This window comes from Octodon degus, unplaced genomic scaffold (genome assembly GCF_000260255.1).
Source record: "Octodon degus isolate 3935 unplaced genomic scaffold, OctDeg1.0 scaffold00010, whole genome shotgun sequence".
NCBI classification, from domain to species: Eukaryota; Metazoa; Chordata; class Mammalia; order Rodentia; family Octodontidae; genus Octodon; species Octodon degus.
The window spans coordinates 27,557,616-27,572,678 of record NW_004524586.1 but is presented as its reverse complement, the minus strand read 5'-3'; the positions used below and the strand labels follow the sequence as shown (position 1 = coordinate 27,572,678).

General features: G+C 51.1%; 1 protein-coding gene across 1 annotated transcript; it reads left to right on the top strand.

Annotated features, from left to right (window-relative positions):
- The first annotated feature begins 561 nt into the window (after window positions 1–561).
- Kcnk18 (potassium two pore domain channel subfamily K member 18) lies at window positions 562–13,698 on the top strand. The gene is made up of 3 exons (XM_004625645.1): window positions 562–784; window positions 2,986–3,117; window positions 12,899–13,698. The coding sequence occupies exons 1-3, from the start codon at window positions 562–564 to the stop codon at window positions 13,696–13,698; spliced, it is 1,155 nt and encodes a 384-aa protein (XP_004625702.1).
- Window positions 13,699–15,063: the final 1,365 nt, after the last annotated feature.

Genomic DNA, 15,063 nt, shown 5'->3' with positions numbered 1-15,063 from the left:
CTGTACTCTGTCCACTGTGAGGCCACAGTGCAGGTGGGGATGCCACAGGGGCATGAAGAACTGGGCCAGTAATCGGAGCCATACAGGATTAAGGCCATTTGGAAACCTGGAGCTCGGGGTGTCCTATTGTCATTCTTACTGCCTACCCAGGGAATCAGGTAGGCTAGGCCAGCTACAGGATGATAGTCATGGGCTGAGAACCAAAAACAGGGTTTGGTGCCTGGAAATGAAAACTGCAATTTTAGGAGGGGAAAAGCCAAACAGCATAAAACAGTAGCCACCCCGTCCTCCTGAAGGCCCTGCCTGGCTGCTCTGGGGCTGGCCGGTGGATCAATAGCCATTTGGGGTGATACCAGGGGCGCCATCTGGGCCGCTCTGATGAATTGAACACGATGGGTTCCGGCTGCTTCCTGGTCCTCAGGGAAGTGCATGTGCATCCACTCAGCGCTGGAGCCCAGCCACTCCGGCCACTCCCACCTCCCTACTCCTGCTGGCCTGGAAGCTCAGCCTTTCTCCAGCTCCTCCTGTCCAGCTCTCCAGCCCACCCTCAGGCTCCAGGAGATGGAGGCTGAAGGGCCGCCCCAGGCTAGTGGCTGCTGTCCTGTAGCTCTGGGGAAGCTCCTGCCTGGCCTCTGCTTCCTCAGCTGCCTGGTGACCTACGCGCTGCTGGGTGCTGTGCTCTTCTCCGCAGTTGAGGGCAGCCAGGTCCAGGGGGCGGAAGATAATCCTGAATTCCAGATATTCCTGACTGAGCTGTGCAGGGTCCTGAACTGCACCGAGATAGGTAGGTGCCTGCCTGGGGCAGGGCGAGCCTTTTCCCTGCCTGGTGTTGTGGTGTGTGTCGGCTTCCTCCTCACTTTGGGAAACCCTAGGAAAGTGACTTCTCTGAGCCTCAGTTTTGCTCCTCTGGAGCAAGGGGAGATCATCAGTGTCTGCAGGAAAAGCCTGAGGCCCAAGATGCTCCAGTCTACCCTCTTCCTGAGCCCCAGCTCTCAGCCCCACCCCACCTTGCAGGCGGGCTCCGGAGAGGGCAGGCAGCAGAGCAGAGTGCTGAGATGAGGCCCGGCAGCTTCCTAGGCTGCCCCTCAGAGTGTGTGTGCCTGCCTGACCCCAGATTCAGTGGGCAGGGTGGAATTGAAGGAATCATTCAACCTGGGATCAGATGGGCAAGCAGCCTGCCTGTGACCCTACACTTGCTGTTTCAAGGACTTGGTCTACTGGGAGGAAGGAAGGGCTGTGAGGTGAACCCAGGGGCAGCCCGGGTTGTGGCCATCTCACCTGGCTGTGTGGCTTCTGTCCTGTAGAGAAGGGGACCACACACCACTCGGGACTCTGTGGGGAGCAGAGATACAGAACACACAGCCTCTGGAAAACAGAAGGTACTTTCCAGTCGGCCTTATTGCGGTCTATTTGTATTTAATCACATGCTTCCTCCAAAGGAAGTTTGCAAAGATGTATTCAATGGAACAACAGAAATTGAGAGAGTACGTGAATAGAAGATAGAGGACCAAGAGGCTCACAAAGCCAGGGCAGGGACAGGTGCGAGGAGCTTGTCTCTCCCTCCCTGATGTGGGCAGGCCCAGCCACCAGCCCGCTCTCCTCCCAAGGCTGGACCTTGTCTTAAGCTGATTCTTTCAGCGCTGGCTGCCTCAGGAGGGTGCAGGGAGGCTGCGTCTCCCTCAGGGAGGTTGTTTTGGGTTTGCTAGCAGGGCGACACCTGGGAGGCGCCTCAGCCTCTGTAGGAAGCTTGGCTTCCAGCATGTTTAAAGAGCTCCAAGCCAGCCCACACTTTGCAACTATCCAGGATGTCTAAAACAGGCTTCGCAGGGCTCGTCCCAGCCCCATTTTACCAAAAAGTGCATGGCAGGCTGGAAATCTTCATTTTCTTGGGCGATTTCAATTTACAGTAGGGTTGGAGAACACAGGGGTGGTCCAGCTCCATCTTGTACTGTCTTTTGTTGAAGATGAACAGGATTTTGAAGTACTACTTGAATAGACCCTGGGCCACATCGTATCCCATTTAATCTTCCCAAGAGCACTGTAGGTTGGGTATAAAGTATCCTTATTTTGCGATTTGGAGAGGTGAGACACAGGGAGGTTAATCAACTTGTCCAAATTCCAGACTAGAGAAATAGTCCCAGGGATTCAACCCCAGGCATCTGGACTCCGAGGCTGAGTGTCTTGCTACCCTGTCCCGCCTCCTAGACAGGAAAACTCAGTTGGGAGAGCAGCCTCCTGTCCACGACTACAGGGAGTAGCCAGGGTCAGCCTCAGCCTAGAATGGACTCCCAGGCTGGTGCCATTCAAAGGAGTGGGGGCTCCCCCTGTGTGCCAGGCAGGGCGCCATCTTTTTTCAACCAGACCAGGGCCTGTCAGGCAGCTTCTTGGGTGGCCTAGCACACTGGCTGCCCAGGCTAGCAGAAGCATTTGGGAATCTCTCTGGAAAACCAGGGCTCCCCACTCTGCGCTCTCAGGCTGGGGTCAATGTCTTAGAAGCCAAAACTTCCTAGCCTAGAAGAGGCAGCTCCAGGAGCTGGTGCTGGCGACCTGGTATGACCACCACATCAGGCTTAATGCCTGCCAGGAGCGGGTATGCTTTGCATCTGATTTATGGCTTACATTTCCTAAAAGCCACTTTGCTTTCTATTCCTTGGAATCCCACAAGGGAGCCAGAGAAGTCTTTATCGCCCTCTGAAAGGTGAAAGGAGTGGAAGCTCTCAAAGGGAAGGGAGCACCCAGAGGTGTGCAGCAGTTCTGTGGCTGAGCTGGGGTGCCGGGGGGCCGTGTGTTAGGGGTTCTCATGGGGCCTCCCCATCTGCAAGGGAGCAGGGTCAGAAACCGAGCTACGGAGACCTTTTAAGGCATTGGTGTTGAAGGGGGCCCGCGGTGGTGAGCTTCTGGTCCTTGGGAGACCCCCTCCCTGTGGGCTGGGTGGAGCTGTCGAGATGGGCAGAGCCCCCAACGTACCCTGGCCTCTTTCCCCAGCCTCGAAAGATGAGAAACAGGAAGTGCTGAGACTTCTGGAGAACGCGAAGCCTGAGAGGTGGTCCCAGAAGGCGCAGGAGTGGAACTTCTCGAGTGCGCTGTTTTTCTGCTGCACGGTGTTCAGCACGGTGGGTAAGTGTCAGGGCAGCTCTTCTGCACCCACCGCCCACAGCCTGCCTGGGAGACAGAGCGGGGTGGAGGGGCTTCTCTAGGCAGGGTGCTTGACACTCAGCTCACTTAATGTAAGAAAGGACTGATCCGATTGCCTGCACTGTGCCAGGCCTCTGGGCACAAGCGGACACTATCCTCAGCACAGGAGTACAGTGGTGAGCTCTACTCCAGGCCCATCATCACCTTTGTGTGAGGCCTTCCTTCATAGGGAGAGGCTACATGAGGTAGGTGTGGGCCTGGTGCGGGCCCTTGTGGCCCCTTCTCCTGAGTATTCTTTTTTTTTTTTTTAAGTTTTGTTCATTTATTGGATACAGGGTCTCACTATGCAGTTTAGACTTGGTGTGATCCTCCTGTCTCAGCCTCCCCAGCATTGGGATTACAGGCTTGCACACCATGCCGGTGGCCTCATGACATGTGGTACCAGGGATCGAACCCTGGTGCTTGTCCTTGCTGGGCAGGCACTTAGACAGCTGAGCTACCTCCGCAGCCCCTCCTGAGTATTCTTATACAAAGTACAGGAAACAGGGCAAGCGTGGCCCGAGCCATTGTGGAGCCCACAGACTCCTGGGCAAGACAGAAGTGTTCACAGGCAGCCCGTGTAGTTTGTGTGTGACAGCTACATGCTCAGTGGATTCTTTTTTTAAAAAAAATAATTAATTAATTACTTAATTTATATGTGTGTGTGTGTGTGTGTGTCCAGCTCAGCCCACCAGGGGGCGAGGCTGGCTGGCATGTGGTGCTGGGGGATTGAACTGTGGTCCCTGCGCTTTGCTAAGCTGTTCTAAGTAGGTGCTTTAGACCACTGAGCCATCTCACCAGCCCTGCTCAGGGGATTCTATGAGCAGAGCAGAGGTAGCTACCTGGGGGTGGGGGACCCAGCAATGAAAACACTGTAAAGATCTTGAGGGTGAGTGACCAGCGTGGGGATGAGGACATCAAGGGGTACTCTGGGCCCGTGACAGGATGGACCCTGTGGCCTCTCCACCAGGGCTTTTGTTATGGGAAGGTGGGCAGCATCTCTGGAGTTCTCCCCTCCCCCGCCCAGCCATTGTGTCACCCAAACTATCTTTGGATACTTGCACGAGTGCCTGTTTCAGACCTGCTGCAGACAGATCTGCTGCGGTGGTTGTGAACATGAGCTTCCCGGGTGGCAAAGTCTGTATCTCTGTGGACCTTGCTAGAAATGCAGGTTCCAGGCCCCGTTTGAGATCTGTGGAGCTAGAAGCTAAGCAGAAAGGGCACAGCGGTCTGTATTTTAAACTCTTCACTTGATTTGGATGGAAGCTGACATTTGAGGAAGTACTAATCCAAGGCTTGGGTTTTCAACCCCGGCCTGCGTATTGGAATCATGTCTATGTCTTTTACTAGTTCTCATGATTGGATCCTGCCCCAGACCAACTCATTCGGGACCTAGGCATCAGCATTTTTTAGAGCCCTCCAGGTAATTCTGATGAGAGTCCAGGCTCGGAATCAGTGACTTAATGGAACTGCATTACATTGTTGTCCAGGAGAATGATGACATCATAGCCCCCGTAATTACCTTAGAAGAGGCTCCCTGTGGTCTGTAATCAATAACGATGCCTGAAGGGCTCTCTGCTGATAATGCTTCCTGCCCCGCATCCTGGGGTCACCTGATACACCTGGCCTCAGTGCTGAGTTGGATACCAGCCCAGGGTGAGGTGGGTGGGGGCCTTGCCGTTCCCCACCGGGTCAGCCCCCTTGGAGCGGAACAGAAAACGCTTCACTGTTAAACGGTTCCAGGCTAAATAAGTGCGGTGGGCTGATTGGTCAGGATGTGTGAACATATTACAGGTCCGCAGTTCTGCGACTGCGTTACAGGGACCCGTTCTGCCCTGTGCATTTTGGCTTTCTGTAATTGGGTTAATCCTTTCCCTTAATAGGAGCCGTGTGCTCTCGGAGACTCGCTTCTCGGGACATTTTCCGGGTGCTGCATGTCTTCTGAGTGACAGCGCACCCTCCTCAAAGGTGCTCCTGGGCTCTTGGTCTGCAGCTCGCCGAGTCTATGTCCCAAGGGCTCTGTGGGTTGGGCGTGCCATAAACCAGGTCTTCAGGTGAGGGTGTGCACCGTGGCCAAGTCTGGGCACCAGATTTCTCCATTCCTTATCTACTAAATGCAGGTGTCATTGGAGATTATCAACATTAGCAGTTTAGCTGTGCAGGAAATTTTGACTTTAAAAGGTACATTATAAATCCTGCCAGAAGTATTAGATATTTACCTGGGTGCAATGAAGCAGGCTTTTAATCCCAGCACTCTGAGAGGCTGAGGCAGGAGGTCATTCAAGAATGGCCTGAACAGCTTGGAGATTTGATGAGATGCTGTCCCAAGGTAAAAGTAAAAAAAAAAAAAAAAAAAAAAATTTAAAGGGCTGGGGAGATAGCTGGGCAGTCTAAGCACCTGCCTGGCAAGCATGAGGACCCGGGTTCGATCCCTAGTATCACATATTCTGCTGATCCTAGAGCTGTGCTGGCTACTGATACTGGCAGTGGTGGTGCATGCCTGTAATCGCAGTGCTGGGAGGCTGAGACAGGAGGATCACTGAGTCCGAACTGGGGAATGAGACCCTGTGCCCAAATAAATAAATAAATAAATTTAAAACATAAAAATAAAGAGCTGGGGATATATAGCTTAGCATGAGGCCTTGGGGTCAATTCCAGTAGAGAGAGAGAGAGAGAGAGAGAGAGAGAGAGAGAGAGAGAGAGAGAGATTGAAATTTGCTAAATAAAAATCAGTTTAGGGCTAGCAAGATAGCTCAGTGGACTAAGTGCCTGCTTGGGCAAATGCAGGGACCAGGGCTCAATACCTGGCACCACATACTGTGCACGCCCTTCCCCTGGGCATGTTGAGCGGGCCAGCGAGACTAGAAATGGTGGCGCACATCTGTAATCCCAGCACTGGGGAAGCTGAAAAGAGGAGGATCACTATAAATCTGAGCTGTAGCGAGACCCTGTACCAAATACATTAAAAAAAAAAATCAGTTTAACCCTGGCTACCATCCTGGAGGCTGAGAGGTTACTAGTTACTACTGGGGTGCCTGAGAACTGGCGTGGGGGGCTTATTCACTGCCTGGAATACAAGGTGGCAACCTGTTGGTGGCTGCCGCTGCCATCCTTCAGCTGGTGGCCCAGTGATGCCCATACCAGGCTTGGGCACTGTACTGATGTCCTGAGCCCAGACTCCCCCTGCATCCCATGGCCCTGCTCACTGAACTGCAGGAGAAATCCAGCCATGCCCCAGAGGGACAGGTGACCTCTGCCTGCCCTTTCTTGTGCCCCAACCCCACCCTAGGTGCCTGGCATAAATAGGTGCTCAATATATGCACCCATTCAACTTCTATTTCATTTTATTATTTGGTAGAACTGGGGATTGAACTCAGGTCCTTCCCCTCGCCAGGCAAGTGCTTGTTCTACTGAGCCATCTCCCCGGCACTCTCATTCAACTTCTAGTGATGTGCTGGACACTGTTCTAGCCACATGAAGGATGTGTAGGCATGACATGGACAAGGCCCTCCACCTAGAGGGTGAGACAGGCAATAAACAAGTGTTCAGAGTCTACTAGAGAGTTACAGATTTCACAGAGAGTAGTAAAGAGGGGAATGGGGTGGACAGGCAGAGGCTGTGACTAAGTAAGGTGTTATGGAGGAGCCCTCCATCCACAGAGGAGCAAGAGAGCTGACATGAGGGGAGCGAGAGGAGTGAGGGGGCTTTGGAGGGTGGTATTTTAGGTGCAGTGCACAGGAGCTGTGCCTGCTCTGGGATCCTCCCCAAGGATTTTTTAGGGCAAGTAAGCAGGTCAGTGGGCTGAAGCAGAGTTGAATGAAGGGAGGGCGGGAGGTGAAGGGAGGGCTGCAGAGCCCCAAGGCATCGTGAAGACTGGATTTACTCTAAGTGAGGCGGCAGGGCTGTGATCAGATCCACCTTCAAGTAAACAGATCGTTCTGTCTGAAAAGAAAGGAATGAATGAATGAACTAAAAGGGCGCTCCACAGTGGTCCAACTCACGGGGCCTGGAGCCGCGCTGCATGGAAGGAGAAGGGGAACCCCACGTCCTCTCCAGCTGGCCAGGAGTGCCAGTGCTGTGTGAGACCTACAGTCCCTTCTGTGTCTAGCCTCCTCTGCAGCTGGGACCACACCCCTCTTGGCTGGTGTCGCAGAGCAGCGCAGAGGTCAAACACGCTGTCCCTCTGAAAGGGGCACTGCGCAGTGGCCCTGCTTCCAGCAGCGGGTCAGTGCTTTCCCCGACCATGTCTCCTGTTAGTAGCTCAGGAATCATGAAGCAGCACTTACTATGGGCCAGGCAGAGTTTTAAGCCCTTCCCATGTAGTCATCATTTATTTTTAATTTTTAATTTTTTGGGCGGAACCGAGGAGTGTACTCAGGCCCTTATGATTGCCAGGGAAGTGCTTATTCTACTGAGCCATCTCCCCAGCCCCTTATTTTTAATTTTTAAAGGATTTATTTATTTATTTATTTATTTGGCACAGGGCCTCATAAGGCAGCTCAGACTCATAGTGATCCTCCTGTCTCCACCTCCCCAGCTCTGGGATTACACGTGTGCACCACCATGCCTGGTTTTAGCGGCCAGTGCGATGTGTTCAGAGTTCTAAGCTGGCATAGCATATTGTGCTGATCACGGATTGAACCATGGTCCTTGCGTTTGCCAGGCAGGTGCTTAGACCGCTGAGCTATCTCCCTGGACCATAATAATCATTTGCAACTTGGGGGGCTCGCATCCCCTCCTCTCATGCCCAAGGAAACTGCAGCAGCAAGCCACAAAGCCCATTGGTCAGGGTCACAGATCTTGTGAGTCACAGAGCAAGATGCCGAGTTCCTTCATGCTTGATTCCAGAAATACATGTTCTTTCTTTTTCTTCTACTACTAGGGATTGAATTCAGGATCTTTGCATCAAGGTACCTCCCCACCCCTCTTTATTATATTTAAAAATTTGAGACAGGGTCTTGCTAGGTTCCCAGTCTGTGCTTGAACTTGTGATCCTCCTGCCTCAGCCCTCTGAGTGCCAGGCATGAGCTGCCCTGCTGCCGTCTGTGTGGTTCTGGATTCTGTGTGCAGACTCCGAGTGTGCGGACTCATCAGTGATTCTGATATCCAACGACTTGGATCGGCCTGCTCAGTGCTTAAGTCCCCAGTTCCTTTCTGATACTCCAAATCCAACCCTGCTAAGATCCCTGCCCAGACTGATGCTAAGCCGGTCCATGCACGCTGTGCTCCTGAGGCCCACTCGGCCGAGCGCAGCCTCTGCCCTGGCACAGGTACCAGTGCCTCCCCACCGGGCTTCCTGGCACAGCTGTGCAATGGCCCAGCTCTCTGCAGCACAGCCTGGGTGAGACCCTTTCAGGATGCAGACCTGACTGGTTCGTCTTCCCTGGAGCTATGGCCAAAGCAGCCACACAAGTCTGTCACGTTCAGGAGGCCAGACATGTGACATCAACTGTGCTGACGTCAGAGATCAAGCTGTTGGCAGGGTCACAGTCCCTGCAGAGTTTCTGGGGAGGGGTCATCCCGATTTTGTCTAGCTTGGTGGTTGCCAACATTTTTTCCTCCATACTGGAGGAGGCTGAACCCAGCATTTGGAGAGTGATATCCCCATCCCCTTTCATTATTTTATTTTCAAATAGTGCCTCCCTAGGTTGTCCATGCTGGCCTTGATCTTTGGATCCTCCTGCCTCAGCCTCCTGAGTAGCTGAGATTACAGGCTTGTGCCACCACGAATTCCTTGACTTGTGACTGCCTTGCTCTGGTCTTTGCCTCTGAGGCCACACTACCTTCTCCTCTGTGTGTAAAGTCTCCCTCTGCCTTTCCCTGATAGGACCCTCATGGTGGCCAGTAGAGCCCCTGCAGGTAGAATCTCTCACACTCCTTCATCACATCCGCAGACTCCCTTTCCAGATTCCAGATTCAGTGAGTTAAGACTGGGGTGGCGCTTCCCCTCCCCCTCTCCTGTCCTCAGAGCCTGTGCAAGTCCTTACACCCTGCCTACCTCCACAGCTCTTGAAGTGCCCCTCCCCCTGCTTCTGTGTCCACTGTCACCCTGGCCTTCTCTCGGTTCCTCACTCTGGCTAAAGCTTTAGGAAGCACTTAGAAAGCCATGTCTCCACTGAGCAGACAGGACTCTGGGCCCTGAGCCCGGGCCCCACAGCTTGGTGAGAACACAGCAGGCGAGATTTCAGCTCCGGGCCAGTCCCTTGCCACCCAGGCAGTACATGAACTTCCTACCATGAGGACAACCCTTTCGGAAACCTATCACAGCCTTTGCCTGTGCTGCTGCCACTGCTTTGTCTGGTTAATTCTTGGTCCCCTTCTCCATCTGTGCCACAGAGCCACCTTATCAGGACACCTTTCCTGAGCCTAAGTCCAGGACTGGTGCTGGTTTCCCAACCTCACAAAGCATGCGCTGCCGTCTCAGTATCTGTTGTTGATCTCTGTCGTGGTGCTCCTGAAAGTGTGGATGCTTTGTTGATACATCTGCCTTCTGCACTAAGCCAGGAGCCCAGCAAGACCAACCCTAGAACTACTTCTTTAACTGCCATGTCCCCAGTACATGCAGCAAGAACTCTAGAAACACTCACTGGATGAATGAATGAATGAATGAATGAATGAATGAATGAATGAACACAGAGCTTACCACTCCTACTGCTCCCCCAACTAGCCACAGTGATGTGGGGTACTTTGGGACAGACACCTACCCATGACACCCTTTTAGGGCCACAGCTCCCTCCCTCGCTGGGGACACTGTGATGGGTGCATCCTGAATGCCACCCTGCTCCCAGGAGGTTCACTTTGTGGCTGGAGTTTGCCACAAGGAGCAGCAGTCCTGGACGAGGTTGGCGCCTGGCCAGCCTAGGAATTGCCTTCAAGTTAATTTACATAATTGAGCTGCATCTTCTGAATTAATTATCCCTTATGACATCAAAAATGAAACATAGTCATGAAACACAAAAGCTTCTTGCTCTGCTCATTGAAATCATCGGAGCTTTCCCACCCTGGAGGCTGCAAGCAACGGCAGGGGAGGGGTGCAGTCTCCACTCCCACCCTCAGTTGGCAGAGGTGGGGCCCAGGGAGCCATGGCATCACCAGGCTGCCACTTCCTTTCCCTGCTCAGCAGGGCTCCAGGCTGCAGGGCTCCTCGTGATGAAAGCCACCACGATGGAAACACCCACTGCGGGCCTGAGCAACCTGCACACCAGACCACGATTTGTCGCACTTATGCACTTGGCTGTGACACTCTGTTCTCCCACTCTCAGTTTCCCCATCTGTGAATGGCAACGATGATGCCCTATCTTATCAAGATCTATCAAGATCTTGGTCAGTACCCACCCACAGGAAGTGCAGTAGGTGCCCATGGACTCTGGAGGGTGGAGACACCATGCTCAGCCCTCCACTGGGTGCAGTTCTCAGCTCCTGGGATCCTCCCAGTGTTCACTGTGGAAGTAGAGATGCTCACCTCTTACCTTATGGATAGGAAACCTGAAAGTGCAAGCAGCCAAGCAACAGCACTAAGCAGCAGAGCTGGGATTTGAACCAAGGCTGTGAACTTCTAGATGTGGGAGGCTGACAGCTTCCCTGTTGTTTATGAATATGTCTGTCTCATCTGTGAAACTGCAAATGGCTCTGAGGGCAACAGCTGTGTCTTCCATCTCTCTCTAGTCCCCAATATTACACAGACTATTGGCATATAAGGGCCTACTGTATACAAAAAAGGAAAGCAGGAGATCCAGACATGCCAGGGAGGTCAAAGGCGGCTTCTTAAAAAAGAGTCTTTGGAAGATGAAGAAAGTCATGAAAATAACTTCCTGTCACCTGCATTCTTCCTGTGCTTCCAGGCAAGCTGACCCCATCCATGTGGGGACATGCAAAGACAGCCTCAGCAGGAGGAAGGGCAGCCATCTGACCTCCAACATACGCTTGTGCCTTTGTCCCCTGTCAAGGGCATCTTGAGTCAAACAGCTGGGTAGAAGTTGCTCTTTATTTTAAAGAGAAGCTGGTTTCGTTCCTATCTGTTCTAGTTACTTCTCTCTTTGCGGAGAAAAAAATACCCAACACCCACAAGTTAAAGGAAGGAAGGTCTACTTTAGCTCACAGTTTATAGAGGTTTTAACCCATAGTAAGCTGACACCAAGGCAGGTTGGCATGGCAGAGGGGCATGGTAGAGGGGACACAGTGCGTGGCACAGCCGGCAGGAAGTCGTGCCTTTCTTCCTCTTCCTTTCTATTCCATCCAGGCTATAAGCCTATTGGTTGGTGCCACCCACACCCAAGTCTTCTCTCTTTAGCAAGTCTGCCATTCACACCTGAAACTACACTAAGCCAAACAGTTGGGCATTTCTTACACAAGTTGACACAACAGTTAGCTATCATTCATCCCTCCACCAAGGCAGACCTAATGCCATACAAGTGATAAACTCTTCAAAATGAACATTTTCTTTTTATTTACTTATTTTTATTATTATTATTTTTTGGTGATACAGATTGCACCTGCAGCCTTATACATGCTAAACACATCTTTTCCTACCAATCCATACTCTAGCCTGAGATGATTTTTTTAGAGCAGAATATATATTTATATATATTTTGGGGGGGCAGAATCAGGGATTGAGCTCAGGTCCTCATACTTGCAAGGCAAATGCTTATTCCACTGAGCCATCTCCCTGGCCCCCAAACTATATTTACTGGGGGGAAGAAAGCTTCCATCTTAGAGATGGACTGAGGGGGGCCCTAGTGGGTTGCCAAGGACCTTGTCTTTTCTAGAGATTTTTATAGAGCAAATTAACAAGGTAAGGTGGGTCCAAGGTAGGAAACATGGGAACTTGCAAGGTGGGCATGAGGTGGGACAAAACTGTGGTCAACCAATAAGATTAAAAGCATAATTGCTCAGGTAAGATGGATTAAATCAGGATCAAATGGGAATCGAGTCACATAGTGAGCAGACGTGAATACAGAACAGGGGCTTCTCCTAGAAGGGGTTGGGTTAGTGACTCTTCCTGGCTTTCTCAAGACGATAGAGACCTACTTAGAGTACCAATTCCTGATATTTATACTTAGGGAGGTATATGGTACATTTGTTTGATGTTTAGTCTTGAGGCCTGGCCCACAGTGAGAGTGTCTGTCTCTTCCACAGTTGCAAGGTATCTTGCCTTTCATACTGTTTCCTTCCAGGCCTGGGCCTACCTGACTGCCTATAATAATTCTGTCTAGCTCAGCTACCTATAACATTCCCTGCTCTGAAGAAGTAACTGCCCTGAGGGAATCATGGGTGATGACTCTTCTGGGTTCTTCAGGCTGAAAGGGGTTGTAGTTGGAGAAACTCTCCGGCGTTTCTGCCTAAAGGCCCACAGTAGATACCAGGCATTTTCATCTTGGTGGGCATATAGCTTTCAGTCGCTGTACAATGATCTCAGTGGATGACTTCCAAATGATATAGGGGATGAAACTCTCAACCTGAAAGATACCTGGAATGAGTTTGTGTTCTCCAAAAGTGAAGAATAAAATTTAGGAACAACAGAGGTTAAGAGCAGAATACATTTATTGGGGGAAAGAAAGCTTCTAAGAGAGGGACAGAAGGGGACCTGAGTGGGTTGCCCCAAAATGAATATTTTTACACATATTGTGTACAATGTCATGGTAAGAGCAATAGCAGGACGTGTCATAAAAACTTTTAAGGGGGTTGGGAAACTGACAATAGCTCTGGGCTCTGTCTTCTTTTGCAGGTTATGGCCACATGTTCCCTGTCACAAGACTTGGCAGGTTCCTGTGCATGCTCTATGCCCTCTTTGGCATCCCCCTGATGTTCCTGGTCCTCACAGACATCGGTGACATCCTGGCAGCTGTCTTATCCAAGTCTTACAATGGGCTCCGAACACTTCCTTTCTTCCTCTGCTCGCCCTCCATGTGGTGCTCCCTGCTGCCCTGCAGGAGAAAGTCCAGCTCCAGGCCCACAGACGAAGCCATCCCTCAGATCATCATCAATGACAGAGAGCCGCCCAGCCCTAATCCCGGCCGGTGTCCTTCAGCCCCAGGTGGCAACATAGAGCTATTCGAGAGATTTGTCACCAGACAGCAGGAGAACTTGCTCCAGCTGCCCCCGTGCACTATGGACAGGAGCAGCTCATGCCCCGAGCTGGGGCTGGGGAGGCTCTCGTACTCCATCATCAGCAACCTGGACGAGGTGGGCCAGGAAGTGGAGAGGCTGGACATCCCCCTCCCTGTCATCACCCTTGTGGTCTTTGCCTACATTTCCTGTGCCGCTGCCGTCTTGCCTTGCTGGGAGAAAGAAATGAACTTTGAGGAGGCCTTCTATTTCTGTTTTGTCACCCTGACCACCATTGGCTTTGGGGACATTAAGTTAGCTCACCCTGACTTCTTCTTGTTCTTCTCCATCTACATCATCGTGGGAATGGAGATTGTGTTTATTGCTTTCAAGTTGATGCAAAACAGGATCATTGACACCTACAAAAATCTCATGCTGTCCTTTGCAAAAGGGAAGTGTTACCACCTTGTGAAAAAGTGAAGGCTCCGCCTCTCCCAGGTGACAGACAGGCTCAGCTGGTTTTTCTCACCTTGTCTTTGGTGTTGTGTGGTTAAAACAGCACACCATGCCAAAGTGTGAATTTTAAATCCTTCAGCGGCACTGAGGCCCATTGCAACCTTGAGGCTTGAAGTTCAGTCTTGATTTTTTTTTTCCAGAGCTGGGGATTGAACTCAAGCCCTTGCTCTTGCCAGGGAAGCACTTATTCTACTGAGCCATCTCCCCGGCCCCTAAGTTCAGTCTCGAGGCCCTGCTAAAATCTGTTCAGTACCTTTTGTATCAAGTCTTGCGGAAAAAAACTCATGACCATTATTTAAAATCTAATTAATTTTCCTGTCTTTCTTTATTTGTTTATTTACATTCCTTTCTGGTGGTACTGGGGATTTAACCCAGGCAGGGCCTTAACACTGAGCTACATTTTTACCCCTTTTTTATTTTGAGATAAAGTATTTCTTAAATTTTTTTTTTATATTTATTTGTTTATTTATTTATTTGGTGGAACCAGGGATTGAACTCAGGCCCTTTAGCTTGCCAGGAAAGTGCTTATTCTACTGAGTCATCTCCCTGGCCCCTGAGATAAAGTCTTGCTAAATTGTTAAGTTGCCCAGGCTGGGCTTGAATTTTAGATCCTTCTGCCTCTGCTTTTGAGTGCTGGGATTACAGACATGCATCAGCACACCCAGCTTTTCCCCCCATTTAAAAAAAGCATCACTTTATGTAGATGAAAAAATCTGATGGTGTCCCTGGCTTTTGATAAGGTGAGGAAAATATTACCTTTTGTTTTAGCTACTTTTCTTGTTGCTGAGACAAAATACCTGACCCTCACAGTTAAAGAGGAGGGCCGGCCAAACAGCTCAGCGGATTAAAGCATGTGCAAGCAGGCGCAGGGGACGGGGGTGTCATCACTGGGCCTGCTGTGCCGGCCCCACCCCTGGGGTGCACTGAGATGGTGACTGAGACTGGGCGTAGTGGTGTGCGCCTATAATCCCAGCTCTTGGGAGGCTGTAAACAGGAGAATCATTACAAGTGTGATCTAGTAGTGAGACCTTGAACACCCTGTAGACCCTTCCCTAAAATACAGAAGGAAAAAGAAAAAAAAAAACAGTTAAAGAGGAAAGGTTGATTTGGGCTCACAGTTGGTAGAGGTCTTTTTTTTTTTTTTTCTTTAAATTTTAACTCACAGTTTATTGAAGTTTCAGTCCATAGTGGGCTGGCTCCAAAGAAGGGCAGCCTGGTGAAGTGTAACACAGAACACAAACTGTTCATGGTGTGGCAAACAGAAGGCAGGGAAGCAGCATGGTAGAGGTCTTAAACACAGTCAGCCGGCTCCAAGCCAGGGAGGCCCGG